Source organism: Myodes glareolus, chromosome 23, assembly GCF_982192425.1.
Source record: "Myodes glareolus chromosome 23, mMyoGla1.1, whole genome shotgun sequence".
NCBI classification, from domain to species: Eukaryota; Metazoa; Chordata; class Mammalia; order Rodentia; family Cricetidae; genus Myodes; species Myodes glareolus.
Window position 1 is genome coordinate 27,676,313 of NC_142048.1, and position 20,994 is coordinate 27,697,306.

Genomic DNA, 20,994 nt, shown 5'->3' on the forward strand with positions numbered 1-20,994 from the left:
TCTGGCTGAATGTGTGCATACTACATGTGTGTCCGGTGTCTGCAGAGGCCAGAAGGTGAAATTAGATTCCCCAAAAGTAGAGTTACAGACAGTTGTGAAATACCATGTGCTGGGTACTGAATTGGAGTCCTCTACAAGAGCAGCGAGTGCTTTTAACTCCAGCATTCCTCTCCAGCTTCATAAACTCATATTTTTTTTTTAAAGGGACAGAGGGCTTTCATTGACAGCTTCTCCAGAGAGGATATAGAAATGTCCTTGGAGCAGAGATGCTCCGCATCAATGGCTACCTAGGAAATACAAACCCAAACCACAGTCACTCAGACTATTATAAAAAACAAATGACACTCCCCGTAGAAAAATTCAAAACAACGTATACACATGGAATTATCATTCAGACCAGCAGTTCCACTTCCAAGCATACACAGAGAAATGTTGAAAGCAGGGACTCAAGGTCTCCAGAGGTCGCCTTGCTCAGGCTTCCCTCAGTGTGACACTCAGTCCATCTCCTCTTGCCTTTGGGTCAAGATAAAGAATCCTCAGCTCCTTCGGCAGCACCATGTCTGCCTGCATGCTGCCACGTCCCACCGTGACAATGGACTGAACCTCTGAACTGAAAGCCACCTCAATTAACTGTTTTCCTTTATGAGAGTTTCTGTGGTCATGGTGCCTCTTCCCAGCAACAGAAACCCTAAGGAAGGCACACAGTAAATGGAGTAAGACAACCATGAAAGGACCATTGTCACCTGCTACCACTTAAGGGTTATAGTCAGGTTCACAGAGAGGAAGCAGGAGGGTGGCGGCCAGGGGCTGAGGTGAAAGGAAGCATGAGAGCTATTGACAAACACACACAAAGTTTGTACTCTGCAGGATGAACATTTCTGTAGGAATGAAGACAGAGACACACAGTAGGAATGTGAACACAAGGCCTCTCGGAGCTGGGCGTTTCAAACGGGTTAAGAGGAGGCATGTCTGAGCACTTCCCCAGGACAAACCCAACAACTTGCTCGGTCACCTCGCCACAACATCCGTGCTCTGAATGCTAAGACCTATTTAGTGAACACTCACGAGTTTCTAAGTCCCAGGTTTGGTGCTGGGAGAAAAGTAATGCCTGCTCTCAAGACTTTATTCTTCCGTCTGGGCAAGAGAACAAGATGAAGGCAAAACAAGAAAGGCAATCTGGACTAGGAGCCATGAATTCACTAATCAGGAGACGTGACTGGCTCTGTTGTCACTAACAGGTTAACCGACTTGCATAGTAAAGGGTCACCAAAGGAGTTACTGGTTTGTTTTCACAGGTAGCTCTCTCAGAAAAACAAGCTGGGGGCTGGAGAGATTACTCCATGGTTAGGAGGGCCAGAGTTCAATTACGTTATTCACACAATGGTGGTAGCTAACAACAGCCTATAGCTTTAATTCCAGGGGACCCAGCACCCCATTCTGGCCTCCTCAAACACTGTATTCATGTGATATATGTAGGCCAAAACACTCATACCCATGAAACAATAAAATAATTTAATAAAAGCCTGGCCGTCCCTCATAGGCCCCTTTGCCATGTGATAACCTGTACCACCATGGGACTCTGCAGAGAGCCCCTATCAGCCAGATGGCATCTAATCAGATGGGTCCATGAATGTGAGTATCTTTAAACCCACACTGGTACACTTAAATATTAAGTTAAGATGGTGGCGGCTATGCTGTCAGGCTTCTCAGCCTCTAGAACTGAGCTAAATAACCTTTACGTTTTACAAATTACCTGCCTCTGATACTGTGTTACAGCAACAGAACATAGAACAAAACAAGCTGTGCCAGATATTCAGACATAAAACACTAACCACAACAGATTACTAACACAGGCCTGTGATCCCAGCTACTCAGGAGGCTGAAACAGGAGTTCATGTTAATCATTGGCTGCACAGTGAGTTCTAAGCTCAATGACAAAGAACTTTCCTAGCATATATCAGGCCCTGGGTTCAAACTCCATAAGACATGCATTCTTACGCTCTGGTTCTCTCTTTCCTTCCTCCCCTCCTAAAAGCAACCCCCCCCCCCCCAACACACATACATAAAGACAAACACAAACTTGAAGAAGCTGGTGTGATAACAATGGTGACAGTGGAATTAAACACAACAGACTTGAAAGAAATTGGGAGTTACTAACACCTGTTAACACAGAGCAGGCCACGAAAGGGAAAGCAAAAGGTAGCTGTAAACAGGACACCTCTCCACCAGTCGTATAGGAAGAGAATTACTCCGATGCAGTGGAATCAAACCCATCACCGCAGAGCAACAGCTGCTAATGTCTCTTGACACTGTTGCTCTGGAGCAAAGCCGCTCCTAAGGCGGGGGACCCTTATCATTTTTAGTCCAGATGCTCTACCTTGATGTTCCTCCCACGGCATGTGAGGACAGTGGCCACACTGGGAGAGGGGTAGGGGGCAGTTTAAGTGTCATAGAATGACTGAGCTGGAGGAGACCAGGGATGGGAAGGAAGCGATGGGAGGGGTCCGAGGAGGGTCACCCTTACTCAAGATGCACACCACGGGCGGGCTGTCCCGAACGTTACACTGCACTCATAAGACACTCTCCACTCGCTCGAAATGCAGAAATATTTATTTTGGTTTCCTTCATTGTTTTTGGAAATTCTGTTTTGGTTTATAAAACATAGAAATCGCCAACACTGAAAGCAAACATTCAAAACCCCGTTGTGAAAATTATTGACTTCTTGTGCAGCTAAGAATACAAGTATGAAGTTAGGCTACCAAATAGTGTTATTACAATGACGGTTCTTTAGTGCAAACCCAGTTGTGGTTCAGTAACACACGCACTGTCACACAGCCAACAAGGGTGGCCTCAAAGGTAGAAATGACAGCATGACCAGGTCACATGTGGCAAAGACTCGCAGTAAAGTGAAATGCTGCTAATTTCCCAAATTAACTTTGCAAAAAAAAAAAAAATCCCTTGAGAAGTTAATCCCAGGATTTCCCCCAGATTTCTACATACCAGAATTTTGCCTTGTTCAAATGCATCTCACAGCAATCAGGTAGTTTCATATTTACTCACTACTGTCCATTCTAATAAGTACCCATATTTACCAACTCCCTTAATAGTTTTGAAGACACGCTTTGCCTGAGTTTAACTGGGAGGAAAAACAGCAAGTTGATCCCCACATCATCACTGGCTAGGAAAACCAGGTTTGGGTGTGAGGTGGTTCCACGAGGAGCCAGTGGACAGCAGCGGTGCATCGCAGCTGAGCGCGGCCAATCCAGGTCGTTCTCTGACAGACCATCTTCACTGCAGTCTAAGGCAGGAGTTCTCACAAGCCCCGGGAAGGGCATGGGGGGTCAGAACTGGAGAAGAATCCGCGGGCATCCTGCTGTGTGTGTGGGAAGCTGCTGGCTCGCAGGAGACGCCATGTTTTCTTTTTTTTTTTTTTCTTGAGACTGGGCGCCAGCATTGTTCTGAGGACGACTGGTCTTTTAGTTTCCTGGGAACCTTGTGTCCCAGCAGGCACAGCAGGGACCATTTGGAACCCTTACAAATAAGAAGGGTTGTGTGAGTGTATTGTGTATGAGGTGGAGGAGTGGAGGGGGAAGGGATTTAAAAAGAGAAATCTGTGGTCCACGGCGACTTGCTTCAGCCTGGACACTTGTTCGTACTCACGAAGGGACAGCTTTCCTCCAGTGCACTGTACTCTTGAGAGCAGCAGACAGCTGCAGCATGGGCAGCAAGTGGCAGACACATCAGAGAGAGCAAAGTCCTAACCCCTCGGTGAGAAAGACAGGAGACAGAAGTTTTAACACCCACCTTAGCGGCTGAGGAAACTTTAAATAACTTAGCACTTTTATGGGTTCCCCTTTACAATATTTAAGGCTCGTTTTGGAAATCGTGTATCCCCAGGGTCATGGGCTGCAACACACGTGACGGTAAGGCAGTGTTCCGTGCCCTCTAACATCCCTATGGTAAGACCCCGCGGACAAGTCCACCGTGGCCATTTCCTTCCCTACACTTGCTGCAGGCGAAGTTGCCGATGCGAAGGCCATCGGTACAAGGAGGGTTGAGGAGGTGTGCCGTTTCTTCCAAGTCGTTGTTTTCACATTAAATCTTGATGGTGGAATACAGTTCATCTATCTGTGACCTGAAATAGTTCCGTAGCTCTGGCCTTTTCGCCTTCAACGTTGGAGTCAGAAGGCCATTGTCAATAGAAAATAATTCCGTGTGGATAGCAATGCCTTTGACCTGCAAAGAAACAAGGCTGTTACGAGGGGAGAAGACAGACACACAGAAGTAGCCTAAGAAGTCTCATCAGAAATGAAGTTCTCAATGACTATGGAGACCTGTAAGGCACCCAGTCTACCCTCTCATTTCACTGTGCGTTCTCAAGGGCGGACAGGGGTCCCATGAGACAGAATGCAGAAGCGTGGGTTAACCTCAGGGACGTACGCAGTCACAGACTGAGTGCTGGTGCTGCAGAGATGGCTCATCACTTAAGAGCACTTCCTGCTCTTCCAGAGGACCCAGGTTCAATTCTCAGAACCTGAGTTGGACGGCTCGTGACTGCCTATAATGTCAGCTTCAGAATCTGACACCTCTGACCTCTTCAGCACCTGTACCTGTGTGCACATGTGTACACATGCGTGAACGGGCACACACGCACACACAAATGTTCAAGAAGAAAATCTTTCTGCATCAAACTATTCCTAGTATTTCCTTGGGTCTGCTCTTCAGCCTCTAAAATCTGCTCACTAAACGTCTTCAAGTCAGGTTCTGTTCTACACCGCATTTGCCCTTGGATCAGCGTCACACCTGCTCAAACGGCTTCAGACCAGCTTCCTTCCCGAGTTTCACCATGTCTTCCAGGATAGCCTTCTGGACATCCTAACAATGTAAGGAAAACCAGATTATTTTCTCTCATCCCTAGAGGTGCGGAGAACAGAGTGGAGAGGCAGAAGACGGCCGGAACACTGCCGAGTCTCACCTTCTGTCTGCACAGCTCTTCAAAGGAGCCTTGAAATCCCCTCTTGGAGGCCCAGGAACCCAGGTTCTCGGCATCCGGTACCACAACAGCGATGAGAAATGCCTACGACACACACGCAAGTCATTACCGGTTGATTTTTCTATATTGCAGGCCCATGGGAATATCTGGTAATATTATGGGTTGTCGCTCAGAATGTATTCCTGACATGCGCCCTCCCAGGGCTCCTTGAGCCCAGGTGAGGAACTACCAGCCCTGAAGTAGAGAATTACAGATACCACCTGCCACTGGTAATCAAAATCTAACAAGGCAGTTTTTATTTACTTTGATACAAACTTTTTTAACTTGTCTTTTTTTTTTTAATTTTGAGAGCAGGGTCTCATGTAGCCCAGGCTAGCCTTGAATTGGCTACATGGCTGAGACTGGCCTTACACTACTGATTTTCTCATCTCTGCCTCTCAAATGCTAGGACTACAAGTGTGTATCTCCATGCATGGCTGTGTATACTTCTGGAAATTGTACATGTAATTAGAATATTAATTTTGATTTTCAACAGTGAATATTCTTAACCTTAAACCTAATTTTCTCAAAAAATATTTACAATATCATAAATAAGCCTAGCTTAGTAGTAAGTTTAAAAATGTAAAACTTTCCCTGGGTCCCTGGCCTATCTGGTCTTAGGTTCAAATATCACCAGTCTATTAAAGAATGTAACAATAAAATGCCTCTAGAGACATTCTGCTACTCTCAGAGATCACTGCCTTGACCAGCCATCATCGGAGAAGAACAGTGAGACCCACATCTGCACAGCGTTCAGAGACTGGAATTCTCAGCCCTAAATGGAAGGTCTCCATCACATCCCTTCCCTTGGGGTCCAGCGAATCCTTCAGAAGAGAAGGCAGAGTCAGATGGGATGGAGACACCCAGGAAACAAGGCCTTCTAGACACATCAGGCCATCACACATATGAACTTAGAGACCGTGGTGACATGCACAGGGCCTGCACGAGTCCAAACCAGACAGGGTCCCGGCACTGAGAGAGAAAGTGGACGCCTGCCTCTATCACCCCGAACCCAGAAGCTATCTCCAACTGATAAAAACTCTCAAGGGAGTCTCACCGCGTTTACTAACCCAGTAGGCCCCATGGGCAGCAGTTGATGGTCAACATACAAACTCAGAGACAGTTTTACAGGATCTTTGCTTAATAATAATGCTTGTCGGAACTTTTTAAAAATCTTTTCTGCGTCTTTTTTTTTTTTCTTATTTGTTTTATCCTATTCCAGTTTGTCTTATGTTATTACTGGTTTTTAGACGACTGTGTGTTTTCTAACTAAGGAGAAGAAGGATGGATTTAGATGGGAGGCTCTAGGGGAGTTGGGGGGCGGACAGTAATCAGACCTATTACATGAAAAAAAAATCTTTTTATTGTGTCTCTGTTGTTGTTTGATTAAAACAGAGTTTCTCTGTGTGGCTCTGGCTGTCCTGGAACTCATTCTCTAGAGCAGGTTAGCCTCAAAGATCTGCCTGCCTCTGCCTCCCAAGTGCAGGATTAAAGGCATCCACCACCACGCCCAATTTTTGGTTTGTTTTTACTTGTTTTTTTTTTCTTCACTGAAAAAAACCTATTTTCAGTAAAAGACAAACAGAAAAAAAAAGTAAAATGTGCCAGGTGTGGTTGTATATACCTTTACTCACAGCACTCAGGAGGCTGAGGCAGGAAGGTTGCTGAAAGTTTGAGTCTGTCTACAGAGCGAGTTCCAGGACAGCCAGGGTGACAAAGAGAAACCCTGTCTCAAAACAAAAATGTACAATTTGGGGCCGGGAAAAATGACTTAGCAGCTAAGAGCACTTGTTGCTCCTGCAGAGGCCCCAGGCTGGGCTCACAACAACCCAAAACTCCAGTGTCAGGGAATCCAATGCCTTCTGACCTCCACAGGCACTAGGTGTGCAGATAGACACACACTCATACAGACCACATAAAATAACCTTTAAAAATGCAAAACTGTTACATTCCATAAGCATTAATATCTCCATTCATAATTAAATTAGAAACATACTATCAAGCCCCTAGTATCTTTATCCAACTACTATTGATATGCCAGAGCAATTAAACAGTGTTAAAATTCAGAAACTGAAGAGAAAAAAACTTTTGGGGATAGGAAAGGCCAATGGAGTAAAACCCAACACTGAGTTGGTGATAGAGAAGCCCACCATATAGGAAGGTCAGTGGACACTGACTCAAACTGTCATTCACCTTTTTACTTTGATGTTTTTGAAACAGGTACCTATAAGTAGTAGCCCGGGTTGGCCTCCAAGTTGATCCCTCACACTGCCAAATACTGGTATTGTGGCTGCGTCCCACGGTGCATGGCTAACAGCTACTTTTCAAGTCCCTATAGTCCACGGCACTCGGGGTGCTTAGCGATGGCTCTAACTTAGAGAGAACCTACCTGCAAGCTTTCTCCATGCACAAACACCTGGGCCACGGCTTCGCTGCGCAGGTAGATATTTTCAATCTTTTCTGGGGCTATGTACTCTCCCTGGGCTAGTTTAAATATGTGCTTTTTCCTGTCGATAATCTTCAAGGTGCCATTCTGTGTATCAGAGAGGAAGATGGGATGGTGGGTGAGTTACGGCTGGTTCCCCACCATCAGTCACAGTACAGGCTATTTGAGATTGCCTAGAACCATTTAGCCATGTGGCGAGAAATCCGAGAGCCCATGTGATCTCAGCTTCTCCACTTAGCACAGACTTAACCATGCTGCTTCATTTGGCCCCCCTTTCTGAAGTGGGGACACACGTATCCTGCTCACCAAATGGGCTGTGTTCCCTGACAGCCAGGACATAGCCTGACCCTCCCACAGTACTCTGCAGTCAAGGGTCAAATTTCCACAGCCATTACCATGCTTTAGAGGAAGGCAGATGCTTCAGTATTTTAGGATGGGTCAGTCCCAACACATACAAACCTGTGGAAATGCTAGTCAGCACCCAAAATCAAGTACAGATTTGATGTAAAAACCCATTTTTTTTTTAAATTTTGGATGTCAAAATGGGAGGCAGTAATCAACTGATTTTAGGCAGCCAAAAAGTATTGTGCTGCAGTGAAAAATCAAGATTTTAATCAAGTATTCTAAATATAATCCCAGTAGCACAGACACTGAGAGAAACAATTACTAAATGGGACCCCCTGTAACTGAGAAGCTTCTCAGCAAAGGACACGGTCAACAAGATAAAACAACAGCCTACAGAATGGGAAAAGATCTTCACCAACTCCACATCAGACAGAGGTCTGATCTCCAAAATATACAAAGAATTCAAGAAATTTGTCACCAAAAGAACAAATAATCCAATAAAAATGCTCAACATCCTTAGTCATCAGAGAAATGCAAATCAAAACAACTGATTCCATCTTACACCTGTAAGAATGGCCAAGATCAAAAACACTGATGACAACTTATGCTGGAGAGGTTGTAGGGCAAAGGGAATACTCCTGCATTGCTGGTAGGAATGCAAGCTGGTACAACCCCTTTGGATGTCAGTGTGGCGATTTCTCAGAAAATTAGGAAACAACCTTCCTCAAGACCCAGCAATACCACTTTTGGGTATATATCCAAAGGATGCTCAGTCGTACCACAAGGACATGTGTTCAACTATATTCATAGCAACTTTGTTTGTCATAGCCAGAACCTGGAAACAATATAAATGCCCCTCGACTGAAGAATGGATAAGGAAAATGTGGTAATTTACATAATGGAGTACTACACAACAGAAAAAATGATGACATCTTGAAATTTGCAGGCAAATGGATGGAGCTCGAAAACATCATATTAAGTGAGGTAACCCAGACCCAGAGAGACAATTATCACATGTACTCACTCATAAGTGGGTTTAAAACATAAAGCAAGGAAAACCAGCCTACAATTCACAATCCCAGAGAACCTAGATAACAATGAGGACCCTAAAAGAGCCATCATGGATCTAATGTACTTGGGAAGTAGAAAAAGACAAGATCTCCTGAATAAATTGGGAGCATGGGGACCATGGCAGAACGTAGAAGTGGAGGGGGGAGAGGAAGAGAGGGGAGTGGAGAAAAATGCAGAGCTCAATAAAATCAATAAAAAATTAGTAAGTCTGTTTCCTGCAGGATACAAAGGATCATTCAGCAAGTAGAGGGGTGGGGTGCAAAAGTCACAGGCTGTGCAGAGGCGGGGGGGGGGGGTACACATGGATGGGGGCAGGAAAGGGGGAGGGACGGACACTCTCCTTCCTGCAGGAGACAGACCTGTCTGCAAAGAGAAGTGACAGCTGAACTTACTGGTAGCCACTTCCCAATGTCTCCCGTGTGTAACCAGCCATCTTTATCCAGGGCTTCTGCTGTTTTCGCTGGGTCCTTCAAGTAGCCTTTGAACACATTTGCCCCTTTCACACACACCTAAGAAAAGAGAGTCTATTAACATTTACTAGGGATTCTGCCAAGAATTCACGCATGTGTGTATTCCACCCTTTATCTGGAAGCCTTCGGTTCTATGCTCTAGAGGGAATTACCAAAATCCCATCAGGACCTTGGGGCCATTTCCAGTGTCTCCACTTCCTTTACTACTAGCCTCAGGATAGTCAAGCCACAGGGGAATGCAAGACTGACTGAATGACATCACCTGGGTAATTAGGTTTTCCCAGCAGGCTAGCAGGGCCATTAGCAGACTGGAGACAAGCCCCTCTGGAGCTTTCTGTCATGCTCTGGGGCCCAAATCCCTAACTGTGCTGCAGAAGGAAGGACAGAAACGTCCAGCCTCCAACCCTGAGGGAGTCAAACAGAAATGCCCTTCATATTGACCTGCTTGACTCCAAGATCCCAATGGACCCCAGCCTAACAGCTGTCCTCCTCAGTGACAGGCAGGTCTTCACTCACCTCGCCCTCGCCCTTGGCAGCCATGTAATTCATTTCTTCCACATCGACAAGCTTTATATAATTGCAAGGCATAGGGGCCCCGACATGGCCTGCATATAAAATGGAAGAATCATTTCAAAGTGCACTAGAATGGCCTCAGGTCAAAGCATTTTTACAACCACAATATACATCCTCATGGTGACTGCAGCGATACATGCCTGGTTTTTGCAATTGCAGCCTGGTAAAAATAATTTAAGAGGGCTTCTTTCTCGAAGAGAGGTGAGACTACCCAGAGGTCTATTCAGGACCTTTTCCATTTCTGAGGTTCTGAATACATCTCCAACACTGAAACTCCAGCCACTGATTTGCAGGTGGGTTCAGATACTTGGAGGCATGCTTTCTAAATAAAACTGTTACTTCAATTCCACGATCTGATTGCATTGACTCCACCCACCCACATACAATTTTTTTTTTTTTTGGCCCCTAATACCTTATACAGCTCAAGATGGCCTTGGTTTTCTGATCCTCTTGCCTCTACCTTACCAGTACTGGTACAGGCATGGCACACCCAGTTTCAAACTTCTCTCTCAGAGAACACAGGTAGCTCTGTGCACCGTGGTGATTCTCTGACACATCCCTTGGTTCTGACTGACACAGTCATTGTTCTTAGAGGAGCATGTTTTTACATTTATGTCTATTAAGACATTTTCACAGTCAATTTAACTCTCTTGTCTAAGAGGATTCGGGATAGGCTGTATGCCGCTTAGGTTTTTGACAACTTGACACAATCTAGGCCACCTGGAAAGAAGGACCTCAACAGAGAGGGTGCATCCATAACACTGGCCTGTAGGCTACTCTGTGGGAGCATTGTCTTGAGTAATGATCGATGTGGGGAGGGCCCAGCCTGCTGTGGGCAGTACCACTCCCTGGGCAGGTGGTCCTGAAGCATGTAAGAAAGCAAGCTGAGGGGGCTGGAGAGATGGCTCAGTGGTTAAGAGCATTGCCTGCTCTTCCAAAGGCACTGAGCTCAATTCCCAGCAACCACATGGTGGCTCACAACCATCTGTAATGAGGTCTGGTGCCCTCTTCTGGTGTGCAGACATATACACAGACAGAATATTGTATACATAATAAATAAATATTAAAAAAAAGAAAGAAAGCACACTGAACAAGCCACAGACAGCAAGCCAGCAGTATTCCTCCATGGCCTCTGCTTTGGTTCCTGCCTTGTCTCCTGCCCTTCATGGAGCAGTAAGATGAAGTAAACCCTTTCTTTCTCAAGCTGCTTTTGATCCTAAAGATTTGTCATGGCAACAGAAGAAAACTAGGAAGGGCGCCTTTTCCCAAAACAAAAATAAGATATTACAGATACATTTTGAGAGCCTCACAGCTAATACTGCCTAAGTTTTAATAACCTAATATAGAAATTGGTGTTCTAAATTCTCGGACTGTTAAGGAATAGGGTGTTAAAAGCTAAAGGTATAAAGGCACTTCCAGAGTGTCAGCACAGAATTACATATTGAGACAGTGCTAGTCGCCGGGGCCTATATTGCTAGATGGTTACTACATTTATAAGGCACCAAATAAGCCAGGGAAACTCATTCACTGCTATATAGAATACCCTACAGTCTCTACATACTTTTCTCTCTGTGTACATGCTATTTAAATAACATCTATAACTTAGCTCCCCATGGTGTCCCTGGGATAACACTTACACAGTGTCCACCATACACCCTCCCTACAGAACCATATCCACTGCAGAGGCTCTTCGGGTATTCTCCTCCCTGTTTGCTTTGAGACAAAGAGTTTGTGTGTACCTCTATCGGCAGTTCCAACAACCGGTCCAGCACATAGTGTAACTGTAATACCTACTTAAGGGTTGAAACTACCAGCGAATGATGAGACCCTGTTCACTCACTGGCATGTCTGTGGAGGAGGTATTTCCTCTCAGGAGCCCCTGCTAGGATAGATCACAACCTAGTCACACATCTTCTATCCAGCTCACAGAACCTCAGGACTATCTTCTGAGACCTAACTCCTCGAGACATATTATGCATTGCTGTGCAAGAAGGCCAATGAACCAATCAACGATGAGCTCATCTCCAAGCATCCCAACCGCGAACTTCAATGAGGAGACTCTGAAAATGGCTCTCCTGCCAACCATACCTGCCGTCCAGTCCCCAGGCAAGCTCAGGGAGCAACCAGCGGTGCACTCGGTCTGTCCGTAGCCTTCATAGAACTTGGTCAGCAAGAAAGAAAACATTATTAGTGTGAGACAGCTGTGACTTTGCAAGAAGGAAGTTTTACTAACTCCCGAGGAATCCCGGCCTCGGAAACCTCCTAACTTTCAGTTTAGTGAGTTCACTCAGCAGCATAAAATGCACCCAAACATCTTCACCCTATGTCAAACACTGGCTGGAGTCCATGTGGCCTTCCTACTCAACCTCCTGCAGACAGGATGGGTCAGTACCCACCTGGTAGTACTCCTGTTCTGCTAAGTCAGGATATTACACATGTCCTGACTGTCAGCACGAGCCCTGGACTCTTCTATAATAGCTTCTCAGCACGGTGTGTGGGTAGCCTTATCACTGATGACCCATCCCATGCCTGCAGCCATACTCTAGAGGCATGGCTCACACCTGACCCTAGATAAAATTACACAGACATCTTGGCTAGGGCTATTATTCCCCCAGGAAATCTGGCATTAACCTAATTCCAAACAAAACCAAGGCACACAAATGAGGAGCGGGGAGGCCTGGGAAGACTGAACACATGAGGCTAAGGAGGAGTGAGCTCAGGGGCAACTGCACGGAAAACGGGGTGAGATACAATGGCCGTCTACTGAATGTCTGGGCTGTTTCTAAGTGTCTCACCGCCCAATGTATGTGAAGTGACACGGTAACCGTGCCACTGCTCAATGCACCCGCGCGTCATGCTGCACAACGACAGTATACATACATTCTTGTCAATCCAAACATGGGCCCACAGCACTACACAGCCTGGGATGCCTGGGTGGTGTGAGGAACCTCACCTGGCAGCCGAGAGCTGTCCTCAGAAATGTCAGCACCGTGGCGGACACCGGAGCCGCTCCCGTGACCATCAGCCGGACTTTCCCACCCAGGCTTGACTTGCAAGACAGAGAGAAGCCAGGGTTACCTATGCAGAAGTCAGACCTCCTCTGTCAGACACTTGCTTGGGACCTGGTGTCCCAGCCGACCAGCAGCTGTCCTGCAGCTGCATGGCTAGGACTCTAACTGGGGACAGAGCTCTAGGTGTCCACAGCATGACCCAGGACTGAACCCATTCCTCCCAAAGCTGCTCCCCTGGCAGACTAGGCACTAAGTCAGCGCTCTGCTGATAGATGTCTCAGGGATCAGATTATGGCAACTACCATATTTTGGGCATTTGGGACAGTTCCTGAGATTACATTCTTATTCTCAGGCTTAAATCTTCACCTCAGGACTGGGCTATTTGTTCCAGAGAAGCTAAAGGAAGACGAAAACACCCAGAATCCTTCCATCTAGAACAGACGTAGACAGAGAACAGGGTCTGCCAGAAAGAGCAGACATGTGTTGCTCTTTCTTGGCTTTCCTAACTACCCCAATCCAAACACTCCTCGTGTGTGTGTGTGTGTGTGTGTGTGTGCGCGCGCGTGCGTGCGCATGTGCGCACACACGTCTGATTGATGTCTCAAGGCTGTGATGAGCATGCTAGCAAGCATTCCACCACTGAGCTGTGCCTCTACCCCTCTTTTTACCTTGAACTTCGGAAGAAGGTTTCACTAAGTTGCCCAGGCTAGCCCTGAATTTGCTATCTTCCCACCTAAGCCTCCTGAGTAGCTGAAGTTACAGACCAGTCCAATTCAGCGCTCTCCCCTCCCCCCATCCCCCACACGCACACACGCTCACTTTACGTGAGACATTCATGAGGAGCTACCTGAATCTTGTGGAAGATGAGTTTATCCCACAGGCTGTTGTTTCTGACGATGCCACTGCGAAGCTCAGCTTCTTTCCTTTTGGAGGCAAAGTCCAAGAGCCACCGCTTCACTGTGGTATTTGCTTGTCCAAAGATCTAGTGAGGCAAGAGCGAAGGTTTGCACAGCTTCCAAGACAGCCAAAACCAAAAGGGCAGACAACCGTGTGTTGGAGACGGCACGCGGGAGCCATGGAGCTGCTGGAGGGCAGACACGGCACACGGCTTTGGAAAACTACTGATCAGCCCCTCTGGCTGTGAAGTATAAATCTGCCCCATTGCCCAACTCCTGAAGACATGTCCACAGGCAGCTACACACAAGCGCTATGTTTACAGCAGGGTTACTTGTAGTAGTCAAATGCTGAAACCACCCAAACGCCTGTCATTAAGGAATGGCTAAATAAACTGTGTCTGACCATTCAGCGGAACGGTAACTGGCTATAAAACGTGGTAAAACACTAAAATGTACACTTTGAAGGTGTGGTATTAGTTGCTCAGGAATCTAGCAGGTAGGGTGGGTGGTAATAAAGGGCAGATCAAGGATTCTTTTCCGGGGTGTTGAAACTGACTATGGTGTGGTTAGGAAAGTCTGGCAGCACTCAAAGGTTTGGAAGGCGTCGATGCTCCCCACTGTAGCACCCACGGGGACATCCTCAAAGGCTCAAAGTGAACATCCCACCTTCACTGCTGGGACTGAACTGGAGTCTCACGCATGCACTTCACTGTGAGTTCCACCCCCAGGCCCCAGACCGCACAACAATACTATGCGAATTATATCTCAGTGCACTGCTTCAAAGTTTTTTTTTTTTTGGGGGGGGGGAAGAATGGATTTTAAAACTAACATGGTTTTTTTAGAGATGGCGAGAAAAGGAAAAGGGAAAAGTATTCACAGTGCCCACCAGAAACTCAGATTAAGACTGGCCATGCCATGTGCTGATCTTGCCCAGCTGAACAGTCTATGCTAAGAGAGGAGATGCCACATCTTCTCAATTGGCACCATGGCCTGGACACTTCTCTCAGTGAGGTGACGGGACACTTCATGCATGCAAGGGTTGGCGGAACAATTAATGAAACCATCTCGTAGTTATTTGTGTGTGAGTCACTCAGCACCTTGATGAAACAAGGAGAAGGTACAATCGTCTGTTTCACAGATGCGGAGCGAAGCTCAAAGAGCACGTGCAAACAAACCAAGGTGCACCTTAGGGCTCAGCCTCTGTAGAGCGTGCTGCGTGTCCCCTTATCAGCAGATCTGTGCAGGAACTGAGTTCCAGTCCTGCAGAGTTCTATGAGAGCAAAGGGGACTGCAGATGGCTGTCCTAGTCAGGGGTACACGGCTGAACCCTAGTCAGACTGGCGCTGGGCCTCACAGTCCCACCTTCTGTCCCCCACACTTCGTTGTCTGGGACTCACTCTGTCAAACATCCGGTTCAGCAGCCTTGGGACCACAGGGAAGATGGTGGGCTGAAGCACCTTGAGGTCCTCCATCAGAAGCCTGATATCTCCTTGGAAAAATCCTATCTTAGCTCCATGACACAGCATTACACACTACGAGTGAAAACAGACAAGAAGCGTCAGCATTACAAAGGAGGGCTCCCCTGAGCTCAGACTCACAGCATTAGTCTTCCAAACCAGCTTCCAGAAACTGTAGGACTCCCTAAATATGCTGGTTTCTTTAAAAATGTGTCGTCCAAACATGGAAATGGAGTATTTTCACCATCCCAATGACACAGGAGTTAGTATGAAACTGGGGGTTGGGGACTCCTCCTACTGGTAATGAGACGGGTTATCTGGGGCTAACAAGCTACATCTGTTGGATGAGTTATGTTATTTCATATTCCCCAAATATTTTTAACCTTCCAGGAACTTGGAAGCTTATTTATTCTCGAAATAAAAACCTCCAGACCAGACTTATTAAAATCTCATTTCCTTTTTTGAATCTAAGTAACATTTTCTGAAAAGACACTGAATTAGCTTGGGTCAGGATTCCGAGTGGCTGGCCACAAGATTATCCCACACGGTGCTTTATCTCCTGGCAAACCGTACTGGCCGCCCAGACAGCCCAGATAAGTCGTCTATCTGTCTATCTTAGGTTCAGAGTAAAAAAGATTCACGGAGTGCTGGCAGCACCTGTTGTGGTGGTCTGTGCATTCTGTGAGCCTAGCATTGGGCAGGGGGAGATCGTTGGGACCTGGGACTCACTCATTAGGCGAGGCCGGCTGGCCAGAGAGCGCCAGAGCTTTTTCACGTGGGTGCTGGGAACCACCTCACATCTTTATGCTTGCAGGACAATCATTTTACTTTGATCAGCTTTCAAATGAGGTGCACAGTTGTGTGCGCACAGGGAACCCAGGCAAAAGTCAGTCAGACACCATCTTTCCCCCCAGGGCATATCGCAGGCCAGTGAAAAGATCCAGTCAGTTTGTACATGAGTGAGAAGCACAAACAAAGAGGGAGGCATCTTCCACAACAGAAGCCTCCAAGATGCCAGATTCAAGGGATTAAAACATTTCCTTTGGAGATGGGAACTAATACGGGGACCCACAGCTGGTAATGTGCAGAATATGAGTGACCCTGGAACACAACACTCAGTCCTAAAAGGGGTGTCTCCATCCATCAAGCCCTCCCCTCAGCTCCGGGAACTCCACGGAAGAGGAGATGGAAAAACTGTAAGAGCCAATGGGGACAGAAGACACCCAGGAAACCAGGCCTTCTAGACACATATGACTGATGCACACACGAACTCAGAGACCGTGGCAGCATGCCCAGGGCCTGCACAGGTCTAGGCCAGGTGGGGTTAAATCACTGATGGGAACGGGGCAAAGGCTCCCATTTATAACCCAGCAGCTATCTCCAATTGAACCCCTCTCCAAAGGAAGAATGAGGGTTCCCTGTGGAGCTTCACTCGATACACAAATCACACAAAATGGAGGCCCCCTCGCCAAAAAGTACATGACCACCACCACCAAAACCAAAGGGATTTTTTTAAAACTTTGTCCTTTGCTTATTTATTATGTGTGTGTGGTTTATGGGTTTTGTCTGCCTTGTGTATGTGTGCCTGTATATGTGTTTCTGGCACTTTTTTTTCTCTGAGTGTGTATCTGTCTGTTTTGCCTTTTTTTTTTTTTTTTTTTTAATCTGGCCTCTGGGTTTTCTAAAGAGAGAGAGAGAAAGAAAGCATGGAGTTGGACGGGTGGGAGGTATGGAGGATCTGGGAGGAGATGAGGAAGGGAAAATAATAGTTCATACAGATCAGTATAAAAAAAAAGTTATTTTCAATTAAAAAAAACCTATTTCTTTAATAAAAGTTCATCTGCAACCGTGTCCTATGGGCATCCTTTAAACGTTCAAACTCTCAACTTTAAACTACAGGATTAAAGTTCAAAAATCCAGGTTGGACTTAGAATAAGGATTCATGTTCTTTCTAACCATCTGCCATTGCGAATGGGATGGAGCGAAGAACCTCGAGTCAAGATGGCGCGGTGCACCACACTTACCTGTAGCTGCTGCTCATACACATGTGCCAGTGGTAAAAACGAAATCTGTGTGTCACTGGCATTCAAGGTCAGTATGCTCTGCAAGACACAACAACTTAGCGGGGCACACACAGACAAACAGGGAGACGCAACAGATGCCTACCTCTACAACGCTCTCAAACATATGGGCGAGAGGCAAGAAAGAGATCAGAGTATCATCTGGGGAAGCGGTGAATGCACTCTGAAAGCAAGGACACCAGCGAGAAGAGAAGAGTTAAGACTTCCAGGATACCCCCATTTTCCTCCAGAGCAGGGCACACGGCCCCTCAACACTCAGCACAACCGATTTCTACTCATGTCTTTATTTTTGCCTCATCAAAGAACCAAAAGTAACTTAAAAAACAAAACAGTATTACTGGGGATGGCGCTAGAGCCTTGTACAAGCTAAGCAAATGCTCTAACATAGGGCTACATCCCCGTCTCAAGGTGACACCAGGTAGAGCGGACGTCATTCCTCATAACTAAGCATATCCACTTCAGCACTGTTCTCCCCTCCGTAAAGAAAACCTCGCCCAAACTGGAGTGTTGAAGGACTGTGCGCTCTGCCCCTTCCAGCTTTCAGTTACAACACCCCTCTACCAGGAAGTTCCCACTGCCCCTCAAGCGACGTTAAGATCCACTGTCTGACAAGACAGCACTGTTGTTATATTGCAAAGGGAAAGCGGGAAAGGTTTCCCAGATCCTCTTATTTCCAGAGTAAATGGTTCTACTGGATGCATTGGATCAATAGTTTTACCTTAAAGTCTCCCTTCAGCTCAGGAAAATACTCAACAGTAGTTAATGCAACCCCAAATCTGACTTGAGGAGATTTGCTCTCCTATAAAATCCCGACCAAGATGAGCCTACAGGCAGATTAAGTGTGGACGCCTAGTGTTCCTCGGGGTGGGCCTTCTGAGGGATGGGTGCAGCAAGGGTTTGCACATAAGTGCATGCTATTAGCACCAAAAAAGCTTGCCACCACAGCTGCAGTCATGTCAATCAGAAATGAGGTAAGTGTGTGTGCGTGCATTAGTGTGTGCATACGTGTATGCACGTACGCATGCATGTGTGCGTGCAATTGCAATCTGCACTACTTTCTAGGTCGTATACTCTTATCCCCAAAGCGGGATTGGTCTTAGGAACAATGTAACCCTAAGCGGAGTCACTGCCTATGGAATGGGTGGCTTAAAATTTAGGTTTGAGCTAATAAAGTTAGAAATGCATCTCAATTAGTATTTCTTACTGTGAAACTGTTACATAATGAGAGACCAGACCCAGTAATATCCATATATGTGTGTGTGTTTATATGAATGTGTGTGTGTGTGTGTGTGTGTGTGTGATGTGGACTGAACCCAAGGCCTCAACAATGGAAAGCTTGCTTTCTACTGCTGAGATACATTTTCAGCACTCATACTTTTAAATTTTCATACTTTTAAATTTTTCCACAAAAAAAAAAAAAAACAAAAAACCAAAACCCACACCAGTGTCATGGTTAGAAGTTTTGGAAGTTGAGCTTCTTCTTTGTGGTGAAACTATTTTCACAGAAGCTCTGACATCGCTGCAAGCGCGTCTGAAGTTATCTCTGCAGGCCTCCCGGGAAATTCACATTTCATTTTGTGGCGCATTAAGTGCTGAGCTTTGTTTATACAGCATACCCCACAAAAAGGTGGGGGGTGAGAATAAGAAAAGTGACAGTGATCAGCCATCAACAGCCACCAAAGAAAGACCCACTCCCCTAAACCATGAGGTACAGACAGCCTTCTGCCACAGGAAGGAGGGGTACAGGATGCTCCCAGGAGGCTGCAGGAGCACACTGTTAAATGGGAAGAGAACGCCTTTGCAAAGATAAGCATGCATCCTATCTTTGGAGTTATGGACTGAACTCTGCTCCCCTAAGCCCCGGGCATCGGGAACAGGGTCCTGGTGTGACTGGCTCGGGAGTAGCCTGGCGTCTCCTCAGAAGAGACACCGGAGCACCCACAAAGAGGCAGCCATCTGCGAGCCAGGGAGAAAAGCCCTCACCAGGAACCAAACTTGCTGGCAGCTGGACCTGGATTTCAGCCTCCTAAACGGAGGGAAATAAACATCTGTTGTTTACACCACATGGGCTGCAGCGCTTTGTTAATGGCGACCCATGAGGACTAAGACCTGCAAGCAGAAACCTGAAGAGGACAGGGCACTGACTCGAGTTTAAGACTTCCTAACGCTGGAGTAAGGACGTTGAAAGGTCTCTCTCCTTTGTCTTTTCCTAAAAGTACTTATAGGACATCCAAACAGTCCCCACACGAAAGCCACCATGAGTTCCATATGGTGAGCCATTCTAATGTCACAGGAAGGCTTATAGGATTAGGTCCTGAGCAAACCATCTGAGAAGAGGGGACTTTGGGTCTTATGTACAATGTGGACCTACTGGGGGGAGGGGAGGCTTCAGTACTTTCTCTCCTGGGGCCTAAACGCGATCACTCAATGTGAAGAACCATGAAGACACTCTAGAGAATTACCTGTGTCGATTTCACAAAAGCCGAACAGTCGCTAATGATGTTTTTGTGAGTGATCATTGCTCCTTTGGGGTTGCCTGCAGAGCGCACAGGGAGCAGATCAAGGTCAGATCAAGGTCAGATGAAGGTCAGATGAAGGTTAGACACTCCTGCGAGAGCAGCAGAGACCCTCTCCCATCAGGGGCTCAGACAGCTCTGCTGTGTACCCGCTGGGCAGCCAAGCACTGAGCAATAGTAAATTTCTGATCAACCTACGATCCCTGGAAGGAAGCTTACTACCAGGAAATCGCCTTAAACATGCTTCACTAAGGTCTTTGTGTGAATCAACAGGGCATGAGAACTAGGCATTTTATTCTAGGAAGAGCGCATTTGAGTTCACGTTCAGTCAATGCTGAATTAACCATATGGCATGCTCAGATTCTGAGTCTGCCTCTCAGAGAAACAAGATGACCTCACTCGGTCCGCGTCTGTCTCTTGCTTTCTTATACCCATCTACAATTAATTAACACGTTACCCAAAAGGGAGGCAGAGAGCACACACTTCCAGATACTGCTTTGAAGTAAGTACATCTCAAAATATACCTGTAGTTCCACTTGTGAAACAAATTATTGCAAGATCTTCTGGTACTGGAGGCTGAAGAAAATTTTAAAGAGACGGGAGACATTAGAAGAGAATATACCAAGCCGTAAGGTGTCACCCCCACATTCCCAACAGTCTCCAATATGACTAGACATTGAAAGGAACAAAAGTCTGAAACCCAGAGTAACCCATGATGCTCACCTTGGGCTTCTTTCTGTTCACTCTTCCAAGGTCCTTAATTAGAGGAGAGAGAAAGAGAAAACCTCAGCATTATGATTGTCTAAGTATTCAGAGCAAAGGCAGGGCTATGGAGATGGCCCAGTGGTTGGAGCACTGGCTATTCTTCCAGAGGACCTAGACTGGATTTCCAGCACCCACATGGAAAAAGCCATCTGTAATTCCAGTTCCAGGGGATCTGATGCCCTTTTCTGGACTCAGATGGTGTACACACGTGCTTCACAGACATACATGATGGCAAAACACCCATGCACATAACAAATAAAAAGAGTAAAGTCCCACAGGTTACTGCCTTTACTGTAGATTTCACTCTCAGCTGGCTAATTAAATGAATGAG

General features: G+C 46.4%; 1 protein-coding gene across 8 annotated transcripts in view; it reads right to left on the minus strand.

Moving 5' to 3' along the window:
* Positions 1-2,588: 2,588 nt before the first annotated feature.
* Acsl1 (acyl-CoA synthetase long chain family member 1) overlaps positions 2,589-20,994 on the minus strand; it is a 69,730-nt gene continuing 51,324 nt past the window's right edge. For 7 of the 8 annotated variants that reach the window (XM_048455600.3, XM_048455602.3, XM_048455603.3 and 4 more), the window contains exons 8-21: positions 20,622-20,654; positions 20,423-20,474; positions 19,845-19,918; positions 17,468-17,545; positions 15,242-15,376; positions 13,796-13,930; positions 12,891-12,986; positions 12,026-12,098; positions 9,881-9,969; positions 9,287-9,403; positions 7,422-7,565; positions 4,976-5,077; positions 4,804-4,875; positions 2,589-4,236 (exon numbers count right to left, since the gene is read on the minus strand). In XM_048455600.3, the coding sequence (XP_048311557.3) occupies positions 4,096-4,236; positions 4,804-4,875; positions 4,976-5,077; positions 7,422-7,565; positions 9,287-9,403; positions 9,881-9,969; positions 12,026-12,098; positions 12,891-12,986; positions 13,796-13,930; positions 15,242-15,376; positions 17,468-17,545; positions 19,845-19,918; positions 20,423-20,474; positions 20,622-20,654 (1,341 nt within the window). In that variant the 3' untranslated portion in view covers positions 2,589-4,095. Of the gene's footprint in view, positions 4,237-4,803; positions 4,876-4,975; positions 5,078-7,421; positions 7,566-9,286; positions 9,404-9,880; positions 9,970-12,025; positions 12,099-12,890; positions 12,987-13,795; positions 13,931-15,241; positions 15,377-17,325; positions 17,404-17,467; positions 17,546-19,844; positions 19,919-20,422; positions 20,475-20,621; positions 20,655-20,994 lie in introns of all 8 variants that reach the window. The other variant, XM_087901017.1, reaches the window with a different exon arrangement.